This window comes from Schistocerca serialis, chromosome 5 (assembly GCF_023864345.2).
Source record: "Schistocerca serialis cubense isolate TAMUIC-IGC-003099 chromosome 5, iqSchSeri2.2, whole genome shotgun sequence".
NCBI lineage: Eukaryota > Metazoa > Arthropoda > Insecta > Orthoptera > Acrididae > Schistocerca > Schistocerca serialis.
The window spans coordinates 371,922,023-371,948,326 of NC_064642.1; the positions used below are offsets into that span (position 1 = coordinate 371,922,023).

The 26,304-nt window shown below is 40.2% G+C and overlaps 1 protein-coding gene across 2 annotated transcripts in view; it reads left to right on the forward strand.

Annotated features, from left to right (window-relative positions):
- Positions 1 to 309: 309 nt before the first annotated feature.
- Positions 310 to 26,304, forward strand: part of LOC126480702 (peptidyl-prolyl cis-trans isomerase-like 3) — a 52,154-nt gene continuing 26,159 nt past the window's right edge. Inside the window, exons 1-3 of one of the 2 annotated variants that reach the window (XM_050103948.1) lie at positions 310 to 476; positions 580 to 654; positions 19,615 to 19,776. In XM_050103948.1, the coding sequence (XP_049959905.1) occupies positions 474 to 476; positions 580 to 654; positions 19,615 to 19,776 (240 nt within the window). In that variant the 5' untranslated portion in view covers positions 310 to 473. The remainder of the gene's footprint in view (positions 477 to 579; positions 655 to 19,614; positions 19,777 to 26,304) is intronic. The other variant, XM_050103947.1, reaches the window with a different exon arrangement.

The window sequence follows — 26,304 nt, forward strand, 5'->3', positions numbered from 1 at the left end:
ACGAACACTGTGTATTGGCCATTAGCCTGTCTCTCGAAAAAGGGTATGCTGTACCCACCACTCTTTTTTATGGTAGTTCGGTGAGTTCGGAATTAATGACTGTCTCTTTAGAATCCGTATCGACAAATGACACTTGGACTTAAAAAAAAAGTTTAGTGACAGTCATCCTTCGTGAGCGCACACCACCTTTTTGACGTATCGTGACAGTGAGAGACAAATTTTTTTTTCAAGGTGACAAAGATCAACGCCACCTAGGTGGCGTTGCAAAGATCCCCTTGCGCGCTAGTCAGTGATTACTGGCACTAGTCTCTACGGTTGGCAATGACCAGAGACAAAAACACTAGTTTATAAATGTAAATACTAAATAGAACGCCGTTGTGGTGGACAGTAAAGTGTAGTGTGATTGTTTTGTTGTGTGTAGATGTCCAAGGACCTTGATAAGAGATAATTGTTATTTTGGCACTATCTGAAACATGGTATGTATTTCTTTTCGTCATTATCTACTGGAGATGCACAGATGTATCTTTATTTTCATTCGAAGTGTTGTTATGCAGTTTTTGACATTTTGGACTGTTTCAGTCGGTTACAATTCATACGGACGTCGGTGATTTGAAAATCGAACTCTTCTGCGAATACTGCCCAAAAGCTTGCGAGGTATGGATTAAGTAAGTGGAATACTTTATAAATGGTTGGTTAAACCTTGTGCGTAAGTTTTGCATAGTGTCAAATTTTGCGTGTATGACGTAGCCGTTGGCCCCGTGGTGTCAAGACCTGATGGGTGAATGCTCTACATAGTAATAAATGATGAATCATGTAATAGCTGTGAATATGTCAGTGCAGTCTTTGATAGGGCAAGCTTTCAGTCTTTAAAATCGTAGTTGGTGTAAGCCAGTATTGTGGCAACCATTGTGTGGTTTCAACATATTTGGTTAAAATTTCTTCTCCACATAAAAGTACTGCCCGAGCTGTGTTATTGCTCTGGAAGGGTTGTTGTTGTTGTGGTCTTCAGTCCTGAGACTGGTTTGATGCAGCTCTCCATGCTACTCTATGCTGTGCAAGCTTTTTCATCTCCCAGTACCTACTGCAACCTACATCCTTCTGAATCTGCTTAGTGTATTCATCTCTCGGTCTCCCTCTACGATTTTTACCCTCCACGCTCCCCTCCAATACTAAATTGGGTACCGAAAAATATACTTGATTGTGTTGTACTGCATTAGATATCAAAGGAGTTCAGAGGCGGTTTGCTAGATTTGGGCAGTTCCATAGTTACGGGTGTTACATGTACACACCTTAAAATCAGGAAAAATAATGTAAGGGAAAATATTTATTGAATTTAATGTTGAAAACCTTTAAAGCTTATGTTATATTAAATTATATTAAATGTTGATACTGGAATTGTTTTATTGTTCTCCTGGTTATTAATCAAAAAAGTAGAGTTACGGGTGTTACCAAAAGTAGACCTGGCCCCTGTTATGAGTTAGGGAATTCTCTAATTTCTGCAAACTTGTAAAACAACTGTTAAGAGGTATTGCCCCAAATTTTATTTTGAAATATAAATTTTTATTGTTTTGGACATCATAACCCAGTATGTGTGTTACAGTAAATTCTTGAAGGAATAAATCTACCTCTTACAATTGCATAAAAAGAAAAGAAAAGCTTTGTAGTTTATTTGGAGTAAAAGTATGTACTTAAGAAAACATATTTGAAGGCTAAAGCTGTTTATTACACAAAAAATTTTGTTACAATTTTTTAGTACAACTAGGCCAAGATATCATTACTTACATTTCCCTCATTTTGTAGGCTTATTAAATTTATGACAAAAATGTTTCCTTCTTATTGATAGGTTTCAAAACTTCATTTAATATTCTTTTTCAGCAACATCCATCTCAAAATTGAACTCGTAGTACAAACGGTTACCTTGTTTGATTTCTGGTGTTGTTACCTTAGATAGTACTTGACTGAATTTCACAAAACAAACATCAGTTTCATCTAGTTTAAAAAGTGTTTTACTTTTTCCTACTGAGTTCAGAAACATTATTTTCACATCCTCCTCTTCATCAACCTCACTCTGGCAGATTCCCAAGTAACGGTATTGAATTTTGGATAGGGTTAGCTTCTTTTTGTCACTTGGAATGTCAACCAAGACAAATAACCCATATTTTAAATCAGACTTTTCAATTTTATTAGTTAGCTTAACTCACAAGCACTTCCAATATTGTCTTGTGATTCGGATAGTGAAACAGTCTCGTGATCAGAATCATCAGAACTGCACACGTCATAGAAGTTTATGCATCTTTTTGCATGTAATGTTTTAACTTTGGCCTCCTCAGTAATAAATACTGCCACCCTTGTCATTAATGACTCTGATGTTTTTGAAACCAGCAAATCAGTTGTTATATAAGGCCAAAAGTGATGGCAGCCCTGGATTTGAGGAATTGCTTGTAAATTTTTCCACCTTTCATCCAAAATAGGAATGTTACGTTCCACTGTTATCTTATCAACCCATAGTACCTTCATTTTAGAAAAATTCTTCAGAGTGTAGTCATAAAAGTCAATTGCGTTGTTAATAATAACTTTCCTTGATTTAACAGCTGTCCACACGCTCCTCTTCAGTGCACCTCCAATTCCATCCATGGCTCCTTCACCATGTGAACTGGCAAAAAATTTCACTCAACTGTCAATCCAAAATCTCTCTCAAAATAACATAGATTGGACAAAGTATATTTATTTTTGAACTGCCCAGCACAGTACATTGTTAAACATAGGCTCTTATGAATGATTAGAATTTGCCTCAATAAGCAGTTTACTGAGCCTATATTAAATTTAAAACTGAGGTTAGCAATATTGTTGTTCTTGGAAAAGTTAGAATGGAAAACATAAACTATATGTAATCTAAAGAATTTTGGGCTTAATTAACTTTTTAGGAGAACGTCAGTTGAGTCAGGTTAATGCTCTAACTAACTTTTATAATGTAGGTGTAGTGCTTAAACAAATGTATGCAGAGGAATCAAAATTTTAGTTTTCATGCTTAACTGTTTTTATATGTAATAAACATAGTTAAAAAAAAAACTTTTTTCCATTCATATTAATACCCTTTGGTTATAATTTAAATGTAGGGCCTAGGCCCACTAAAGATGAAGGTGGCATTAAACCTTCCAATTCAAGTTACAGGTGTTACGCATGTGTTAAGTAACACCCGAAACAAAAATTAGTAACACCCGTAACAGCTCTAAGAGTGTTAAATAAGATTTCAAAATGCCATGTAATGGTATGATATTGTAAAACATGTGCATAACCTCACTTTTACAGAAAGGTATTGTACAGAACAAATTTACTAGATTACAAATTAAACTTTTGTACCTTCTTTGTTACGGGTGTTAAAAGCTACATATATATTATAAAACTAACAAAATAAAGAAAAGCAATTAGCTTACCTCAACAAAACGAATTATTATGAGCTATAACAATGTTGACTTCAATATTCTTTGCAACAATAGAACAACCAGCCATAGATAACACAACTAATACTCATCTGGAAATAGCTTAAAACATACCTCTCTGTGGTGCCATAGAGTAGTGCACTTTAAACACTTAGTGAAGGTAGAAATTTGATTTTTTCATATTCATGATTATTTTGCAATGAACAAATGTACTTTTAACTTGGCATTTTTAAGGTTATATTTGTAATATTGTCATTTTAATTTTTTTGTCACAAAATATCTTTAACATGGAATGACCCACTTGTTACCGGTAGATTCAAACAGCACATAATTGTCACGGAGTTGCTTCGGGAGCTTTAATGGGAATCTCTGGAGGGAAGACGACATCCTTTTTCGAGAAGCACTATTGACAAAATTTAGAGAACCGACATTTGAAGTTGACTGTTACACGATTGTACTGTCGCCAACATTGCGCCTAAGGACCACGAAGATAAGATATGAGACATTAAAACTCCTGTGGGACCATGTAAGGTAGTCATTTTTCCCTCACTCTTTTTGCGAATGGAACAGGAAAATAAACGGTTAGTAGCGACAATGGGTACAGTCTCTACACACCCTACGGTGGCATGCGGAGTGTCCCTGTAAATGTCATTATTATTATCTGTAGTGAAATGAATTGTTAAGGAAAGTGATTATACAGTATGTACAGGCCCCGACATACTACTGTCTTCCACATTCTCTTTTTTCTCTAATTTCTAGTAGCTTACACAGAAACCTACTTTTTATTTGCGCACACATGCCTTCTCTGTTCTTGTATATTCTGTTATCTTTTCACTCTTAATCCATTTTTCGCCCTTTGATGGGTTCCAACAGTGTGTTTAAGTTATTCTGATGTCATACTAACTCTTTGTGTTTCATCATTCCTCATGAGTCTTTTGACTGACAGTCTATTGAATGTATACAAACTTGTGTTCGGTACTGAATTACATTAATCTGTCTGTGATAAAAACTGCTCATCAGCATAAATTGTCCTCAGTTCATTACATATACGCTCTAAAATATTCTGTCTCTTAACTTCTTCTATTTCACTGTCTGCGAGATGATTGTAAAAATACATGCAATAGCATTAAAATATGTAATAAGAATATTAAATAAGGATGATTAATATTAAAGTCTGTTGTAATTTTAAAAGAAGCCAACTATTTTAGAATGTGATAATGCAACTGCCCTCATCTCCTGTAGTCCTGGCTGTGATGAGAAACTGATCTATAGCATAGCTCAAGGTCTAACTTAGAATGGAAGGTGATAATTTAATTGTGAGTTAATGAAGGAAACGAATGTGAATGCAAAATAAAAGTTGCGGTAACAGCATGATCTATCTTCTGATGCTTACGTTTGCACCTAATTTAACATATTTTTGCTGCATATTTAACACACATTTTGTTGTAAAACAAGTATGTTGATGCGCGTCACTCACATGAAGTATAAAAGATGCAAAGGGAGTCCAGTAGGAAATTATAGCACAGCCTGGCTGTATATAATGTATTGAGAATAATAGGATATACTTACTATTCAGACCTATATATGAGTTAGCATGCAATTTGCCATATAGAGTTGACCATGTTTGAAACTGTGTAGTAATGAGCTGAATCATGTATTCAGGTGGGGAAAGATGACACATTGAACAATTAGTAGTCCACAACATCTCTCATGCAGCCAGTGATTCAGTTGCTCAAGATGATATATTGTGCAGGAAGGTCAATTGAAATTGGCGATACCATACATTGGCTTTGAACCATGACATAACTGTGTTGTGTGACATCATTGAGGTGCAGCATCTTTGAAATGGATTGTGTTTACAGAGGACGTATTGAAGGAAGCAGTGGTGCACTCGAGTGTTGGATTTTTGTGTTTCTGATTTGAATGTGCCTGATGTTAGTGTGGGTTGGGCTTATCACTACATTGAACTTGGTGTTTTCTGAGGCTGTTGTTGGATTGTCGTTGGGTCATTTTAATTTCAGTAGTGATTGGTTATGGTTAGTTTTCAGTTTTGCAGTTGTTGGTTTGTTGTTTGAAATTTTCTCATGTGTAGAATTTAATTTTACCCGTTTGTCTTTCGTTGCTGAGTATGGGTCTGTGATGAGTGAGGGTATGGCTGTGACTATAAAATTCCTACAGCTACATGGCCTCATTGGTGAGTACACTAGGTGTTGCCACTGCGGGGAATTGATGTTGACGAAAGTTGGTGCTTCCTGAACCAGGGACCAATACATGTGGCAGTGCTATTGAGATAGTATTTGGAGGGGTTCCTGGGTCATGCAATCTAGACTGGCCATACAGAGTACTGTTTTACTAAGTTACTGTCAGTATTATTCATCCATTTAGTTTTGTGCACATGTGACAGACCATGAGAGTGATAGGTGTGTTACGTTAGTTAGCTTTACACAAATTAAAAAGAGCCATCAAATTTATTGAAGGCGACTATTTACTGTCACAAGAATTTATTTAATTAATATTGTGTTTTAACTTTTCTTGCAGAAAGAAACACAGTTAAATAACATTTACCCTTCTGGAAAAAAATGCCTTTTAACTTTATATAGAACATAATGACTGTGAAGTACAATTTAGTTTAAATATAGAAATTTATAGATCTTCAATCTATTCTAGGGTCTTTTCTCTCCTAAATTATTTCTTAATTTTGACCAAACAAGCATGTGTAGGTGGAGAAAATTCTCTTGGTTGGTGCAGTGCTGGCAGGGCAAAAAATGAGACACTAATAAAGTAGTTGTAAGAATGGATTAATATTTTGAATAAATTACTCATAGGAACTGAAGTTGAACTATTTAATCATCAATATGACCCCCCCCCCCCCCCCCAAAGAAAAAAACAATAAAACCCTCTGTTTTCCTCCCCATCTCTTTTTTCCCCTTTTTCTCACCCCCCGTTTTTTTTTTTTTTTTTAAATACCCGTGTTCTTCTCAGCCCTGGTTCTGATGTGGTTTTAGTGTGGTGGGGAGGTGTACTAGACAGGTTTTTGTTGTGTTAATAGAGGAGTATTGCTATATTGGTTAAGATCTAGATAGTGGTATGCCACATCTCGATGATTTTATGGGTCAAACCAGATGTGTGGTACCACAATTATTGGCAATCCCATGTAGAACAGTCTCATTATTTGGAAACTACAGCTTTCCAGAAATTCTTTGACATGGGGATTCTCGTCTGAGTATAATTATTAGCTGCTATTTTGAACGCACACACTACGGTACATTATTGGTTGATCTTTTATTGCCCATGGATTTTCACCATAGCCTTTCAACTTCAGGATTTTTTCCTCAGTCAGTGTGTGTGTGTGTGTGTGTGTGTGTGTGTGTGTGTGTGTGTGTGTGTGTGTCGTACTTTTGTTCAGAGGTTTACTTTTGTCCACTGTTCATTTCTAATGAATTGCTACATTGAGTTAAGTAAAGAGAGATAGATGTGGGAAACAGGAAAGGGGCATTGGGGAGCGGTATCTGATGGCTTGAACGAAGGCAGCCAGTATGCAGGATAGGAATGTGCGAGGAAGAGGTAGTAGGTGTACATGATAAGAATGTGTCACATGTGCATGCAGCTAGTGAGCTGTGCAGCACACATCGATGATGATGATGTGAAGGCATGCATAGGGAGAGGGTGGCAGGACAGAGGAGGGGGATATTGTTGGGAGGAAGGTGTCAAAGTACTGTATTAGTGGAGATTCAGGCCAAAAGTGGTATTGCAAGGATAACTCCCAGCTGTGTAATTCAGGAAAGCTGATGCTTGGGGGCAGGATCCAGATGGCATGGATAGTAAAGCAGCCATTGAACTGAAGCGTGTTGTACTCAACAGCGTGTACAGTGACTGGATCATCAGCTCTCATCTTGACCACAGTTTGGAGATGGCCGTTTGTTCAGGAAGAGAGATGATTGGTGGTCATGCTCTCATAAAATGCTGTGCAGAAGTTGCAGCAGAGCTGGTGTGTGACATGGTTGCTTTCGCAGGTGGCACTGTCTCTGATGGGACAGGACAAGCCTGAGTCAGGTAGGATGCGCTGTCGGTGGGAATCAGCAAGTCTTGAGTCAGGTCTTCCACACAGATATGACCCCCGTGGCAAGGCGATGGGAGTGGCATAGGGATGTATTGGAATGTTGTGTATGTCGGGTGGATGGCAGAAGGGGTGGGAAGATGTGGGTAGGAAGTTCCTGATTTTCAGGCTTGGTGAAGGTAGTCAAAGCCCTGGTGAAGGATATGGTTCAGTTGCTCCAGAGCAGGGTGATATTGGGTGAACATGAGGCACCACCTTGCAGCTTGTTCTGAATAATGGTGGGACAATTAAGGGTGTGGAAAACCTGTTTGTGGGCTAGGTTTTGGGGATAGTGCCTGTTTGTGAGGGCCTTTGTGAGACCTTCAACAGGCCGGCCACTGTGGCCGAGCGGTTCTAGGCGCTTCAGTCCAGAACCACGCGGCTGCTGCGGTCGCAGGTTCGAATCCTGCCTCGGGCATGGATGTGTGTGATGTCCTTAGGTTAGTTAGGTTTAAGTAGTTCTAAGTCTAGGGGACTGATGACCTCAGATGTTAAGTCCCATAGTGCTCAGAGCCATTTTTAGGCCTTCAGCATATTGGGCAAGTGACTTCCTGTTGCTGCAGAAATAGTAGCTGTCAAATTGCTATATCGTCTGTGTGGTAAGTGATAGTTTATTAGAAGAATCATGACTTCTGACATAGGAGCAGAGAAATTAAATACTAAACATAGAAGTTGCGTATCAGCAATGGAGGTAACTAGATAAATATGCTTGTATATCATCAAAACGTCGAAGGAAAATAGAATCAAAACTTCTTTTTGGCCCAAAACCTTCACAACGTAGTACACATAATAGCTTTGAAGATCTTTACAATCAAAATAGATAATCAGTTTTTGATCAGTCACCAGTTGAAAGGGGAGCCAAGGTTTGTGCATGGAATCCAGCATCAGTTATTTGAGGTAGAGAACTAACCAAGCACGAGCTGCCATTAACACTTTGGAGACCAAGCTCAAGTATAGATTGGTCAGTGATTTTCTCGGCATGTGAGCCACATGTCACTCAAAAAGTGTACTTATTTCGTATGACAATAATGTACCAACATCTTGCGACATGTCCCTTGACTGGTGCTCCTTTCTGTTGCAAATTTATAGAATTATTTCAAAAAAACATTAGTGAGTGTAACTGTTCCTGTCATGAATAACTGAGCCAATATGATTGCACTGATGTACTCATTAGATTTTGCAGTTTGCTGTGATTCTGCTGCAAACATACTATGTTTGTTGAGTGAGCAAGAAATTTTGAAAGTTCAAGAGGAAGAAATTGCTCAGTAACTCACCTTTTACTTTTTTCTTGGGAAGATACTTTCTGTCATCATTAGTTTGAAATGTGTAGTCTATAAAAGATTTAAAGTAAATATAGAAAATAAAGGTTGAAGTTTGGTTCTTTTTTAGTATGTACTAATCTTGAAGATATACCATTTGCACATGTGCCAGTGGTACTTTAAATAACGGCATGAATGGCCAGTTTCCTAGGCTCAATATTCTTCTAAGTGAGCGGTCTCCAAAGAATTAAGAGACAAGAGTGAATTGAGTATGAAATTCAGCAATTCATTAAATACACATTAATGTATTTAAAATATAATTTGTACACACAGATGTACCATATTAAAAAAATAAAAATTAAAGTTCTCTATTAACTAGGTGCTTGTAAATATATATGTGGATTTTTAGTTAAATCCTTAGTTTCTTTCACAGCAGTGTAGAAGTGGGCCCTTTCAGAGGTGTATGTGGTTGGATTGAAAATCTTTTGGAAAAAGATCTCTTGTATTTACCTTGCAATTATGAGATGTATGAGGTGATTATGTTGATAGTTTTGGAATTAACTGCAAATGCTCTTCTCAAAGAACCATCCCTTGATCTGTCTTCCCATGCTCAAGGTGATCCATCATGCAAAGTGGATGGCGAGAGCCACATATGTTTTGAAAAAGTTTGTTCTGTGTTGAATTATGACCACAAGAAGGACTGCAGTATGTTCTGTTTGTATTTTTCTTAGCAGCATGTAAGTTGAAGCATGATCTTGTGCCACTTCAGGAGCCAGAGCCATTCTATGATTTTTTTTTCTTTTTTTTTTTAAATGGAGAGGCACCACTTTCCCTTTCCTCAATGAGTCGAAATCGTGCACAACTCACTTTTTTTTGTAAACTGGGGGTACCACAAAAACAACCAAACTTGAAAAATAAGAGCCTGCCTAAATGCCATGTTTTATTTTTGAAAGAAATGCGAAAATTACAGATTTTATGTAAACTTTCATACACTACAATTAAGAAATTAATAAAAGCTGTCTTAAAACGTAGTCATTATACCAAGCAGATGAAACTTAAACTGTGGACAAAACAATAGCTGCTTTTTTTAATTGGTCAAACAAACAAAAATAACTTCCCTTGTGATAAATAAATGCCCTACAGTTGATTGTTGATCAAAATAATGAAGAGATAGGCAGATTTCACTTTCTGTTGCTGAAAAATGTGTGTGTTACATACAACTTAATTTTTATATACTTTTTACAATTATGTAAGTTGAACTGGAATAAGCAACTACCAAAAAAGAATGAAACCAGCTGAGTAAGACTGAGGAGGGAATGAGGACCACACAAAATAGACAAAGATGGGAATGAGATCACTGAAGTGAACTGTGAATGACCAGGAATAAGACCGACCATGACAACAGTGAACTATGATCATTCCCAGGAATGACACCAACCGTGAGCGAAGTGAATGGTGAACAACTTTTCCTTAGAAGTCGTTCCTTGGTCTTTTCATTCACTTTAGTGAACCGTCCTTTGGACCCATTCATTCATGAACAACCCACCTCTAGTTCAGACTCTCTACAACATTTGTACACAACAGATAAAGTAGCCCAGAATATCCACGATGCCCCAATTTTACACTAACTTAAAGAATGTGACATAGTGCACCTATGCAGGTGACCAAGATTGGAGTTGGGAGAAAGTGAATGTAATGTGCCAGACTTACCCTTACTTGGTTTATGACATTTTACTTGTTTTAACCACCTCCGTTCCTACCAACTTCCATACTGCTGCTGATAACCTTGCTGTTGAGTCCATAAGCCCCCTTCTCCCTATCTAAAACACAGTCTCACATCTTGTTCCTTAAATACTGCACACACCCTGGAATCCCCATCCCAATGACCTTCATATTTTTAAATTCTGCCTGTCCCTTTCCCTCACAAACCTGGTACTACAGAAACAAATTTCCATAGCATAGATGCTGTGAGGTTTTGTTACTGTGCAATCCCAAGTACCTATGCCACATCTACCACACTGAAATACTTGTCCTCCATCACCAGGAAGAACATTCCAGAGACAGCCTCCAAAAATTAATGAAGGTACTGTTATACCATTCCTGCATTAGAGTACCGGTACTCATCAACATCTATCCTGATTCACTGTGAACACCCTCATCAATCCTATAAAGCATGCAGGCCCTGCATTTGTGGCCTTTTCCATTTACCACATCCTCTAAAACTCACTCCTAATAAACCCAGAATACTGAGACTTATTCTCCCCCTGATTCACACTGTGGACCCCCCAGGGGGCTCACGGTTCTTTCGTGAGTACGTGCGTGGCAAGCACGGGTCCCCAAGCTATTGCAGCCTTCCTTCTTTCCAGGGCTGCATTTCCTTGCCCTTCCCCTCCTTTCCTCTCCTTGCTCCTTCCCCTTCGCCCTCCGCTCTTCCTCTCTTGGTGTCCTTGCTTATGTTGGCCCCGCTATCCTCCTGGTTATGTTGGTTTTGCAATTTATTTTTGTTGCGTAATCAGGGCGGACGCTATGCAAATGAAATGCATACGGGTCCAGAACTCTGGCAGTTCTTCTGCGGCCGTCTCACTGCATGGAACTGATTCTTCTATTGCTGCTTCTCCTGCCCCTTCAGCCTTCCCTTCCATGGCTACCCCCTGGGAGGCGGGTCAGGCCCGTCGGCTAGGGGCAAAACCTTTCTCCTGCTATCTGGTTTGCACCAGGATTGATGGGGATACTTTCACCAATGACAAACCTTTATTCTGTATGGAACACATTGAAGAAAAGTTTGACGAAGTGGACTCTCTGGCAAGATGTGTTCGGGTTCGTTGTTGATCAAAACTGCTTCAGCTGCCCAGTCTACAGCCCTTCGTGTCTGTAGCCATCTTGGCACAATTCCTGTGTCCATTACCCCCCACCAGTCTCTAAATATGGTTCAAGATGTGATTTTTCACAGAGGCCTCATCTTTCAAACTGATGAGGAACTTTGGGACAATCTCGGACGGCAGGGTGTTCACTTTGTTCGGCATGTTCAGAAGGGTCCGAAGGACAATCGCATTGATACTGGTGCCTTTATCCTGGCCTTTGAAGGGGATACCCTCCCTGAGAAAGTAACGATTATGGTTTATCGATGTGATGTGAAGCCGTACATCCCACCTCTTATGAGGTGTTTTAAGTGCTTGCGTTTTGGACACGTCTTCCCGCTGTTTGCAGGCCCCTCTCTGTGGTGACTGTGGACATCCACTCCATGAGGGGAGTTCCTGTGTTCCCCCTCTTGTGTGTGTTAATTGTCTTGGCAATCATGCTCCACATACACCAGATTGCCCAGTATATCAGAGGGAAAAGAGGGTACAGGAGTATAAGTCCCTTGATTGTTTAACCTACACTGAGGCTCGTAAGAAGTATGCACGTCTTCACCCTGTGTCCATGATGTCTTGTTATGCTTTCATTACATCTTCACCCCTTCCTTACCCCAGTCCTGGACCTCCTCTCCTCCCCCCCCCCCCCCCTCCCCTGTGGCTCCCACATCTTCTCCTCCAGGCACTGCTCTCCCTCCCCAGCCGGAGAAGTGTCCCACTTATTCGGTGTCTGCCGGTCAAGGACGTCCCTCCTGGGATGCCCCTTCCCGGCACCTTCCAGGCCAAAGGTCTGCTGCCACATACGACTGCGAGAACCATGGTCTGTCGGCCCCCAGGTCGCCCAATCTCGTTCTGTTCCCAATCGTGCTGCAGCTGGCTCCTTTATGCCACACAGCCCTCCTCGATCTCAAACAGAAAAGAAGAAGAAACAAGTCCGGGGACAAGGAGCCTTTGGTGTCACTAGAGGTCCCATACCCGGCTTCACAACCAGATTTTGACCTGTTGTTCATGGATGTCGCCCCCTCCTTTTCGGTGACAGGTGGTGACCCGGTGGTATGACTGGCTTTAGCCTGTTCAACCCCCATTTGAATCATCGTTCTGTGGTTATTTAATGGAATTGTGATGGATACTACCATCACCTTCTGGAATTGAAATCCCTTATTTTGTCTTACTCTGCAGCTTGTGTGGTTCTACAGGAATCTCATTTTACTGATGATCACTCACCAACCCTCTGTGTGTTCCGTGTTTTCTGTCATAATCGGGTCAGCCCCCTGCAGCCTTCTGGTGGCGTTTGTACGTTGGTCTGTACAGACATTGCTAGCACATGGATTCTTCTTCAAACTACATTGGAAGCGGATGCTGTTAGGGTCTACCTGGACTCTGAGGTCATGGTTTGCAATCTTTATCTCCCTCCTGACAGGACTCTTACACCTGCTGCCTTAACTGCCCTTCTTCAGCAACTTCCTCCTCCCTTCCTCCTCCTCGGGGATTTTAATGCTCATCATCCCTTGTGCAGCAGTGCATTTCCATCTAGACGAGGTCTTCTCATAGACCAGTTTATTACAAACCACAACTTGTGCCTTCTTAATGATGGCTCCCCTACTCATTTCAGTGCCGGTCATGGTACCTATTCTGCCATTGATCTTTCTCTTTCTTCTCCCTCCCTCCGCCCTTCATTGCACTGGTCACCACACGACAACCTTTGTAATAGTGACTATTTCCCATTGATTCTGTCGCCCCCTTCCCGCTCCCCGATGGACAGATTACCTCATTGGTCTTTCCAACGCGCCGATTGGCCTCTATACACTGCACAGGTCGTATTTCTCCTTCTTTGTCGGGTTGTATTGATGACGTCCTATGTGACGTGTCTGGCACAATTGTTCGTGCTGCTAGCCTTGCTGTACCGCACTCATCTGGACCATTTCGTCACCGGCAAGTCCCGTGGTGGAGTACAGCCATTGCCATTGGCATCTGTGATCGCCGTCGAGCTTTGCAGCACCTTGAGAGGCACCAATCCGTTGCCAACCTTATTACCTTTAAACGCCTTCGCACTAAAGCCCATTATTTAATCAAACAGAGCAAATGGATATGTTGGGAATGATTTGTTTCTTCCCTCGGTTCTACTGTCCCTATGTCATGGGTATGGGCTACACTTCGCTCTCTCCAAGGTTGCCATCGGCAGTCCACCCTCCCAGGCCTTCACCTCCCAGACGGCCTTTGTATGGACCCGTTGATTCTTGCGGAAAATCTTGCTACCCATTTTGCAACGGCATCAGCCTCATATCCGGCTGCATTCCTTCACCGGAAACAGCAGGCCGAAGCTTCTGCTTTTACTTAATGGGAATTTCTTTCCACACTTTCTTCTTCTCATGATACGGCCCATGGCCCAAACTGCATTCATAACCAACTGCTTCAACATTTCAGTGCTCCACAACGGCATCTTCTCTGGGTGTTTAACTGTATTTGGCTCCAGGGTGACTTCCCTTCTCAGCGGACGGATAGCATCATGGTTCCTGTTCTTAAGACTGGTAAGAACCCCCTATTTGTTGAAAGCTATCGGCCAATTAGTCTGACAAATGTTGTTTGCAAGTTACTTGAACAGATGGTAGCCCGTTGGCTCAATTGGGTCCTCAAATCTCAGGATCTATTGTCCCCTTACCAGTGTGGCTTCTGAGAGGGACGGTCTCCGATCGATCATTTACTTCGCTTGGAATCCACAGTTTGGCAGGCTTTTTCCCAGTGCCGCGATTTGGTTGTAGTATTTATTGACCTTCGCAAGGCCTATGACACGGCTTGGCGCCATCACATCATACTTACACTTCATCAGTGGGGTCTTTGGGGCCCACTCCCTATTTTTATGCGCCAGTTCCTGTTCCATCAGTCATTCGATGTTCGGTTTGGTACTGTTTTTAGTTCTCCACGGACCCAGGAAATGGGCATCCCACAGGGTTCTGTATTGAGTGTACTTCTTTTCCTCATTGCTATCGATGGACTTGTGGTCTCTGTCGGTCCTTTGGTCGCCCCTGCTCTGTATGTGGATGATTTCTGCATTTGGGTTAGTTCCTATTCGATGGCCTATGCAGAGCGGCAGCTACAGGGAGTTATACGGCGTGCCTCTGCATGGACCCTCTCACACGGGTTTCAATTTTCTCTTTTAAAATCGCGGGTGGTCCACTTCTGTCGCTGTACTACGATCCACCCTGATCCAGAGCTCTCTCTCTATGCACAACGATTGCCTGTGGTCCACAGTTTCATTTCCTGGATTTTCTTTTTGACAACAAGCTCACTTGGCTACCCCCTATCAGACTTCTGAAGGTAGTATGTTTCCGTAAACTTAATGTTCTTCGCTTCCTTGCCCACACCTCTTGGGGTGCGGACCACTCTTTCCTTCTCCACCTTTATTGTGCTTTAGGTCTGTCTCGCTTGGACTATGGTTGTTAAGTTTATGGTTCGGCTGCTCCTTCCACATTGCACGTGCTGGATCCAGTCCACCAGTGTGGTATCAGTTTGGCCACTGGTGCCTTCCCTACTAGCTCTGTTGATAGTCTCCTGGTTGAAGCTGGGATCCTCCCCCCCCCCCCCTCCCCCTCTCTCTTTCTGTTCGGTGGTCACAGCTTCTGGTGTCTTATGCAATCGCTGTCCGTTCCTCTCCCACTCATCCTTCCTATTCTATCCTGTTCCAAGACCATGGACGTTACCCACCTGATTCCTGCGCTCAGGCGGGTTTACCGGTTGGGCTCCGCCTTGTGTCTCTTTGCCCTGATTTTCAGCTTCCTTCTTTGTCCTGTCTTCCACACTACCTCTCCTCCACCCTCCCTTGGTTAGTTCCACGGCCCCGAATTCGGATGGATCTCCGCCGAGGTCCGAAAGATTGCATCCCTCCGATGGTGTTCCATTCCTTTTTCCGCTGAATTTTATGGGAGTTTCGGGATGCTGTTGTTTTTTTAGACTGATGGCTCTAAATCTGCTGATCATGTGGGATATGCCTTCACATCTTGTGTTGGAACGGAAAATCATATGCTGCCACCTACATGTGGGGTGTTTACTGCGGAGTTGATGGCAATTTTCCAGGCCCTTACCTTTATTAAACAGTCCCAACACAACCACGTTTTGTTATGTACGGACTCAATGAGTGGCCTTCTGGCTATTGACCGGTGTTTTTCGCGCCATCCCTTAGTCTCTGCCATACATGACCATCTCGCTGATATTCACCGTGCTGCTTGTACCATTGACTTCCTTTGAGTCCCTGGCCATGTGGGGATCCCAGGTAATGAGCTCACTGATCATTTGGCGGGGGGAGCAGTCACTTACCCCGTTTTCTGTAACCCCTCCTGCAGCAGATTCACGGCTTCATATCAAATCCCACTTCGCACAATCGTGGGCCAACTCTTGGGAGGCTACCTCCCTGTCTAATAAACTTCATGCGATTAAGATGACACCAGGCCCGTGGCGTTCTTTCTTTCGCCTCTCCCGAAAGGACTCGACCGCACCGTGTTGTCTCCACTTTGGCCATACCAGGCTGACCCATGGTTTTCTTTTGCGTGATGAGCCACCTCCAATTTGTGGTTGTGGAGCCTTCCAGTCAGTAGCGCACATTTTGGTTGAATGCACCCTTCTTTGGCTCGGTGTACTAAGTACAGACTCTCCCGTACTTTACCTTTGATGTTGGCTGACGATTCCCGGGTGGTCGAATTGGTTCTCGGTTTCCTCCGGTAAAGCAGTTTTTATTCTGGTTTAAGGTTTTTCATCTCTCTCTGGTGTTGGAGCAGGGCAGTTAGTGTTGGGGTATCTCCCACTGTAAGCCGTGTTTGGAGATCCCAGACTCCCCTCCCTGGCCGAGGTCCTCTTTTCTTCCCCTTTTACTCTGTTTTTATCACTTTTTAGGATTGGTTAGTCTCCTTTTCCCATACACACTTCTACATTCTAGCAGTTGCACGCTTTTAAGTTGCAGGTGGTCTTGCCTCTACTGCTTCAGGGGTGGGGTATTTCCTGCCTCTAGCATCGCATTGGGTTTGCTCTCTTGCTGATTTACCTCATTTTGTTTTTACCATTGACGACATGACTGCACTTTTACGTTTTATAGCCTTTTCCCTTTTATCGTTCTGACTTTTCTGAGATGTCACACTATCGGAATGGACCACATTTGAAACAAGGGACTGATGACCTTGCTGTTTGGTCCCTTCAACCCCAATCAATCAACAAACCAACCACACTGTGGAAACACTTCTTTGCCACCAATCGCTCAAACAAAACCAGTATTATCCCAGAATTTGAACCTTGCCTATCCCATTTCATACCTCTAACCAACTGTGACCCTCCCTCCCAGCTAACCATTCCTTGCTCATCTTCTAGGAATTCCTTACCTTGAACTTGGCCTTACCATTCTTTCACAGAACAAAACCCTCTCAACAGAAGAAAGAACAGCCATTCACATTCTGAAGACAGATCCTGATTAAATAATCCTGTTTGTAAACTATTGTGATGAACTGCAGTGACTACAAGACAGAAAGCTTCCACCAATTATCTGACATGTCACCCTACAAGCCCAGCCATAGTAATCCCATACCAGAAGTCTAATCCCTGTTCAGGTCCATATGCCCATCCCAGAATCTCTCCCATGAATCCATAACCTCCTCACCCCAGTGATCCTCTACACACCCACCTTCTACTTGCTTTAAAAAATTAATAAATGCAGCATTTGTAGACACCTCATTGTAGCTAGTTACTGTGCTTCCACTGAAAGAATACCTTCTCTTGTCAACCCAACACTTCCAACTAATTGCGTGTAGCCTAGCCTCCCATATCAAAGATACAAACCACTTCCTTCACCACCTCTTGACCATTTCCACCCCATTGCCTTATGGATGCCAACTGTTGGTGCCACCTCTCTGTACATCAACATCTCTAATGACTGTGGCCTTACCTCTAACAAACACTACCTCTCCCACCATCATTTTGACTCCAAATTTCCTACTTCATTACTTACACACCTTACCAATTATATCCTCCCTTATAACTGCTGCTCCTTTGAGGGGAAGATATACACAAATCTGTAGCACAGCTGGAGCACTTGTATGGCACCATCATATGTCAACATGTTTATGGGCCATCTAGAGGAAACCTTCCTAGTCTCCCAAACCCCTTATCTGGTTCATACTCATTGATGATATCTTTGTGATCTGGGCCCAGGCGAAGAAGCCCTGTCATTCCTCTACAACCTCAACACATTCTCTGCATTTGCTTCACCTGGTCCTCCTCAACCCCACATGTCACCTTCCTGGGTGTTGATCTCCATCCCTGATGGTTCTATCCATACCTCTGTCCATATAAAACCCACAAACTACAAACAGTACATGTATTTTGACCGCTATCACCCTTTCCACACCAAAAATCACTCCCATTTGGCCTGGCCACCACATATGGTGTTTGTGCAATAACAAGAAGTCACTTGCCCAATATGCTGAAGGTTTCACAAAGGCCTTCACAGACAGGCACTATTCCTAAGACCTAGTCCACAAACAGATTTCCTATGTCATATTCTCATCCACTTCTTATCATCTCACCATTTCCAAGAACCAGCTGCAAGGTGGTGCCCCTGCTCTGGAGCAACTGAACCTTGACCTTCACCAGGTCTTTGACTATCTGTCATCATGCCCAGAAATGAGGAATTTCCTACTAGAGCCCTTCCACCTCTCCTAAAGTGCTACTCTGCTGCCATTCCAACATGCTCAGCATCCTGGTCCATCCTTATGCCACTCTCGACATTTTGCCACAGCGGTCCTATTCCTGTGGAAGACCCATATGCAAGATCTGCCAGATTGACCCATCCACCAGATAATACTGCAGTCCTGTTACAGGCTCGTTCTGTCCCATCAGAGATAGTGCACCTGTGAAAGCAACCATGTCACATACCAGCTCTGCTGCAGTTTCTTCACAGGATTTTATGTAAGCATGACCAACAACCAGCTGTTCGCCGTAACGAATGGCCACGACCAAACAGACCAAGGAAAGAGTTGACGACCCAGTGGCGGAACATGCTACGAGCATAATATGCTCCAGTTCAACGGCTGCTTCACTATGTGTGCTATCTGGATTGTTCCCCCAAGCTTCAGCTTTCCTGAACTACGCAGGTGGCAGTTATCCTTGCAATAGGATTACAGCCTTTTCTCCTGTAATACTCTTGGCCTAAATCTGTGCAAAGCCACTGCACACACTCCTACCCAACAATCTCCTCCTCCTCTATCCTGTCACACTTCCCAATCCATGCCGGCCAATTTCCTTCCCCATCCTTCACTTGATATGAGCTTGTGCTCAGTGTCTAGTGACATTGATGTCATTGTGTGTTGCACAGCTCACCACCTCTAGTGCCCACATGTTGCATTCTTATTCATACAACTGCTGTCTCAGCCGCCTGCATTACTATTCCTCACACCAGCTGCTTCCCTCCAAGCTGCTCACCTCTTTCTCTCTCTGCTCACCTCACAGAACACAAACTCTCTCCCCGGTCTGCCTGCTGTACTGAAGTTCTGGCATTGTGTATTTAGTCGGCACAATGTAGATGGACGTGTGTGTGTGTGTGTCATTAAAAGGATTTTTCCAAAATCTAGCAAGTTCTCATTCTTTATTGTGTGCCTGGTGACAACCCTGTAATTCTCCCAGAACTTTTATTGCTGTGTCAATAATACTTTCATAAATTTCTTTAGGCAGTAACTTCTACTTAACCAGTGATATCAAACTTAAACATGAACAAAAGTTTCAAACAGTAATTCCAGAACGAGAGTTTCTACCACACTATATAGAGTAGGAAATGAATGAAATGGGTGAAATAACAGGAATGAGTTGAAAAATTGCCAGAGTTCACAGTTCAAAGAATATACAGTGACTGCTTGATACCACAAATGAAATTGTTATGTTAACTGTTTTTCAAAATTTTTACAAAATGTGTTATATTTATCTTCTGTTTTCAGAACTTCTTAGCACTGTGTGCAAGTGATTATTACAATGGCTGTTTATTTCATCGGAACATTAAAGGCTTCATTGTTCAGACTGGAGATCCTACACAGACAGGGAAGGGAGGAAATTCCATATGGGGCCGGAAATTCGAAGATGAATATAAGGAAGACTTGAAGGTAACAAAAAATATCCACTATTTGCTGTTATCAGACTATTATTTCTGTGTAAATTAAGTTCTATGTTACTGCACTAACTCTTTATAAATAACTAAATCCCCTTCTTTCTTCATTCGGCAAAACATCTTTATTTTTCTCTACTTACAAAAACAGAAGTAATTTCTTAAGTGACCTCTCAAGAAATTCTGGAACAGTTATTTCTCTTCAGTCCATTAATTACAGTGCAATACATAATCCATCTAATCATTCATTTACCATATTTTACAGACTGTAAACGCTACGGGCTATAAGATGCAATTTTTTTCAAAACAAAACCTTTACCATCTTTATTATTAGACTGTAAAGCCAGACTGAACAAATTATTTGTTTATAAAACAGAATTGACCTTTAAAATGTGTAAAAATCATCATCTGAACTTTGTTGTTCTCCTTCTTCTTTTTCTTCTTCCTCTTCATCATCATTGTCCTCTTCATATATGAGATAGTTTTCACTGCCTTCGGGAGCGTTACTTGTGCCTCACTTCTTGAAAGATTTATCAATAATGTCTTGTCTCACTCTAGACCATGACTGTTTTATCCACTGAGACACTTGTTTGATTGTAGGTCATTGTAAAGCTCCCTTCTGTGTGAATTCATTTTGGGTTTCATTTGTCATCCATTTTTTCCATTCCTCACTCATATACACTTCAAATGGGTTATTTATTGATATCCAAGAGGTTGCCACTGAGAAGTCCTCCAGGAGTAACAGCAAGCCCTGTATTTCCCTGTCTCAACTTCTCTTTTACAGAATTTTTCAGATGGCTACTAAATTGATCTAGCACAAGGAGAGACCTCTTATTCAAGAAAGCACCTTTCCTTCTCTTCCACATTCTGTTCATCCATAATTTCATATCGGTTTTGTCCATTCAAGCCTTGTCATGTATGTGAAAAACACCTGCTGGCAGTATTTCGGAAAGTTTTGGCATTGTTTTGTGCTTGAAAATGATCATTGGCTGTAGTACCTCCAGCACAGCATGAAAGGACAACAGTGTAGTGCATTTTTCCAAGTCCGCTTGTTTTTCTAGTTATACTTCAGTTACTCGGCACATCAAATATCAGAGGAGTTTCACCCATATTTGCTATTTGTGTCGACTCCCTATTGGTTTTATTTTGATGTTTAATAATAAAGCGATGGAAAGATAATATTTTCTCATCATACTCTTGTGGCATTTTCTGAGATATTTTGGTTTTGGTTCGCATACTAAGTATATGACACTTCATAAACCAGTAGCACCAACAAACACCACCCTTAAAGTCTGTTAAGTTCCACTGTAGCAATAGGTTAAGAGCATGTATTTGAATCATATTTGTATTAATTTCAGTGAAATTTTGCTGGTGTCCTTGAATCCATTTCAATATGTCATCTTATAGTTTTGACCATTTTGCATTCAGTACTCTTATTTGCATGCTTAGTCTTCCTCATTTTCTTCAGTTCTTCTTTACTAGTCCACCAATCGTGAATGGCTTTCTCTGTTGGTGGAGGGCCAAAATGCCACTCAGCTGCTTTGTTTCCATGTTCTTCTGCATATGCTGTTACTTTAGATTCATAGCCTGCATCATATGAATACCTTTTATTTCTTCCTTTAAGAAACTAGCTCCTAACAGAAATTGTACTGTTACTGATACCACAAATCTCTCTCAGTTCGAGCTAACTAGCATCGTAGCCTGCAATGATGCATCATATCCTAGACAGTGTTCTGGGTTTGTGATGGTGGGACGGGAGGGAGACATTGTTAGCTAGCTTGTGAATCCCCGCAACTCACATTTGATGCATCAGTGCACTGCTGCTGCCAGATGAATCCAGTGTTGCCAGATAGAGATAACATTGATTTTTGTATCGATGCATACACAGCTCGTAAAACATAGAACTGTTATGCATACTGTGGCGTAGTTGTTTATATTTGCTTTACTGCAAACTGTTGATGTTGAATTAGTGTTGAGCTTCCACAATCATCAAATTGAATGTTTTAGAGTTACGCGGGAAGAAACTACAGCGTTTCACTGACTCTGTGAACATTTCTAACAAAGAGATGCCCCAAGCGGTAGAATCGACTTTTTGAAACTATCTATAAGGTACTGTAGGTTAATGTCCCAAGTATCACAACTTGCAACCATTCACCCTGGTGAGCCCTTGTTTGCTGACAATCTACAAACAAAATTTGAAATTTTATGTGGTGCTGTACAGCTTTAAATAAGTTAATTAAATCAGACTTGTTTTGTAACATAATGATTATAGTACAAGCCTCGTATGCAAGTGGTTATGGGTGTTTCAATCTCATTAGCTGCTTTGAAATTTTTTGTTTTTATGTCCTTGTCAAAACAACTTTGGTCACTTTTTTAATTCAGTTAATAGGTTTATAAGTAATTTATCTATTTCTGTTCCTTTGTCGTGCCATTTTAATCACCATATCAACTTTTTCAGTTGCTCTCATTTTTTTCCTGTAATTCTTTTACCACTTGGAATCTTTGAGCATGTGATTTTAATTATTTCCATGCATTAACATTGATTTAATTTCTTTTGTTTCATCATCCTATATTTTTGCCCAGTTTATTGTATTTGTTATTCATTATAACTATTTATCATTTTGCTTTAATTTAATTTTATTTATAATCCCTTCTTTCATTTAAATTTTCACCTATGTTGTCCATAGTGCAATAAAAATTTGTGATTTAAATGTGTAAATGACTATTACCATCCAAGAAATTGTACATCATGCAACAAAAATCATATTTTGAAATCATTGCACATGTAAACAGATTATTTCGTCCCCTCTCCCTCTCCCCCCCCCCCCCCCCACCCCTCCACCCTGATAGATCGACATTTTCAAATTTTTAAGTATTATGATAAATTAATAAAAATAATTGTATATTTAAATTCACATGCACAGAGTTTCTAACTGAAAGAAGAATGATGGGGGGCGGGGTGGGGGGGGGGGAAATAAGAGCAGTTAGAAAAGTTAAAATGGTGATTGAAAGTGATGTTACATAGATGTTGGTACTAGCTGGGCAGACTGTCATTTGAACATATGTGTACTTAATTGACAGAACAACACTACACAAGAACTCCTTTGAACAATATTAATGTGGCTTTATTAATCACAATCACAGGAGACGGCAAAGATTACATGGCTTGTTCGATCGTTCTGAGCTTGCAGTTGAAAATAACAAGCAAGAAACAAAAACATCAGCATTATCTTGTAGTCATGCACGAACCAACAATAAAAAAGCATATTCAAAGAATAACAAAAACAAAACATACATATATAAAACACAACACCTCTGATGGCTGGTGCAAAATGTTTAACAGAGTAATTGTTCCTAAACATGCACAATACAATGCTATGTAACTGCACGATGTCGCCACAAGCAAAAAAAGTTACATTGAAACCCATTCATTGAACAAAAATAATGATCAAAGTCATTTCAATAAAGATTTAAAAATGTAAAACTTTCAAAGCACCTAATGAGATTCGAACCCACAATAATCTGCATATGAGGCTTGTACTGTAACCATTACAGTACACAGCCAGTTAGTAAAAAAAACAACTTTTTAAAATCTGTAGAGCATCAAGCAAAATTCCAAAATGTTTTTTCTTCGATTACTTGCAAATGAGGCTCCGCCATGGTGAATGGTTGCAGGATGTGATACCTGGGATCTTAACCTATATTGCCATATAGATAGTTTGAAAAAGTCAGTTCCACTGCTGGGGATCTCTATTGTAAGACTTGAAAGTGCCATTAAATTTGGATATTTCAGTGATTAACAAGCTGCTATAGTTGTGGTAGTGAATAAAAAGTTTAGTTTTAGTGCTTGTGTAGAAATATCGAAGTACTTGCTGTAGTATTGTAAACAGTAGTCAGTATTCTTAAAGCTCTATTTATAGAGACGAATACCAAACTTTTTGTAAATTTAGAAAATAAAAATAACAAATTGCATTACTATATTTTACTAAAAAGTTTGTTTACTGTATACTTGTGTAATGAACACAACTTAACCTGATCTCAGTCTTTGCTGTAGTGGCAGTGAAATCACTTACGAGAAACAGTATCCATTTTATGAAATATTTAGTAATGTAACATACAGCTAAATAGGTATTGTTTGTATATCTCGTACACAAATTTCTTGATTAAATTATATACCAGTATCATTAGTTAGTCATTTTTATCAAATAAAACTGTAAAAAGCCAAGTAATCTCAATATTTCATTGGGCAGGTACTGGTAAATAATTATGTATGCAAAAATGTTATTGTCACAATTGACAAGTGTGAAAACTGCTGCAGATTAGTGGAAAAGATCGGCAGTGTGCAGACTACCAATGATTATTCATGTTGGATGCAGCAAAGCAACCAGCTTGGATTAGATGTGTGACGAGCCTTTGGCACTGTAGTAGTTATGTCTATTGCTCCATGATTATGAGAAAATTCCAGCTGCTCTTAAAACTCTAAGTTGATATGGCTATAGCATGGGCAGAATTAGAACAATTCAGAACTGTACTTGGCAGCAGTAAAGTTAGTAATAGTGTAGATGACTGGACTGTGGTCAAACCTACTGTATTGAGCAATAGGTTCAAGATATTGTGGAAGTCTGCTAGCATCAGTCTCAAAACAGCTTCACTGCACTGCAGACAGAAAGTATTCAAACAATCTGAGGAATTTAGGTATGCTCTGAAAAGACAGTAAAAAAGTGCAAGCTAATGTTAGTCATAGTTCAGGATGGAAAAAAAAATAATAATCTTGTTTCGTGGCCAAAATCCTTGCTATTATTTGATAAGATCAGTGTCATTTTTTGCTGAAATTGCTGTTACTTTTTGCCAAAATTGACATTACTTTTAGGCAAGTTAGTTGATTGTGCCAAATTGGTTGTAACCATACTTTTTTTGACACACATGGCATTATTTCTTGCCAGATTCAGTGTTGCTTTGATAAATTCTGTGTTATTGTTGAACTTGGTGTTTCACAATTTTTTCCATATGTGATAATTTTGTACAAATTTGGTTGTAAGGTTGGTGCCATTTCTTTTTTTTTTTTTTTTTTTTTTTTCCAAATTCGCTGTTGTTGATTTTGCTGACTTGGTGTTTCTTTCCAAATTCAGTGCAATTTTCTTTTCCAAACACGGTATTGTTTTTTGCCAAGTATGGTGTTCTTTTGCCAAATTCACTATTTTAGCCAAATCGGGTGTTCTTTGGCAAATTTGGCATTTTTTGCCAAAATTGGAGACATTTTTTGTCAAATTAATTGGGTGGTTTTTGCCAGGTTGGGTGTTCTGTTTGTCATCATTTCAAAGTTCGTTATCCAGGAACTGAACTATTATTGGAAGAGTGCACATGAAACTCTAACTTTAGGAGATTGAAAGTCAAAATGCAGTTTTAACATTCAGGAACTATCTATCAGTTTTGAATATTAGTAAACTACTATCCTCAGATTTATTACATTTTTATAAGATAATATTACAAATTTTGTGTTGTATTGTGAAAATTGCCAATTTTGCATAATTTCTCAAAAAACCATTAATTTTTCATTATCTTTATTGCGGAATTTTCCTGTCAAGAGGGTTAAAAAGACCAAGGAGGTTCTTCTTTTAAGCAGTGGTTATGGGAGGGGAATGTTAGAACTAGCACAGAACTTGTTTGGTAATGAATATCAGGTAGGTAGTATTTTTAGGCAAAGTACAGGATGCAGTGGTGTCACCTATGATTTAGGTTCTCTGGGAAACTTCTTGAAAGATAATGCAGTTGTAATTGTCGGTGCGATGAACCATGTGAACCATAACCTCAAATAAGCAATTGGGTATGAAGCCAGGCACATCACTGGAAATGCTCCTTGCACAAAAGTAAAGGTTGTGTCACTCTTTGAGCAGTATGACAAACTCTGGATGACTTGTGTTGGACCTCTAAATTCAGAGCAATGTATGTTGCCCAGCAGATCAGTGATCACAGATGGAAATCAGTGATGTATCACATCTTACACATTCGAGCCTCACATGATGTCGTTTTCATTTGAATGTTTCTGGTAAGAGGTTACTTGTATGACTAATTCCCAGAAGCATTCAATGAAACCAAACCAATGTATGTTCAATCCTTGTGATTTCCAATATTATCACTAGGAATTTTCTAGGATAAATGGTGCCAAAAGATAGAGCTGTCCAGTAACTATAGAAACGTATGCAAAAGTAAATGAAGAAACAAAAACTGGTAGTTTGGACAGAAAAAAGGTTAACCGTGAAAATACATTTTGACTTCTCCATCAAAACGTAAGAAACTTGTTTAATAAGAACAGGCATCTCTTATCAGTGCAAGACACTGAGAAATCTAAAGGTATTTCCTACAGATGTACCTTACATGATGAAACATCATTTGGAAATTCCAGGAATTGAACAGATCAAACTAGAGGGACACAAATTAGTATCACATTAATGTAAGTGTAATATGAGGAAAGGGGGAATGGTTATATCCACAAAAGAGGAATAAAGTCCTAGGCCAATTGAACAAC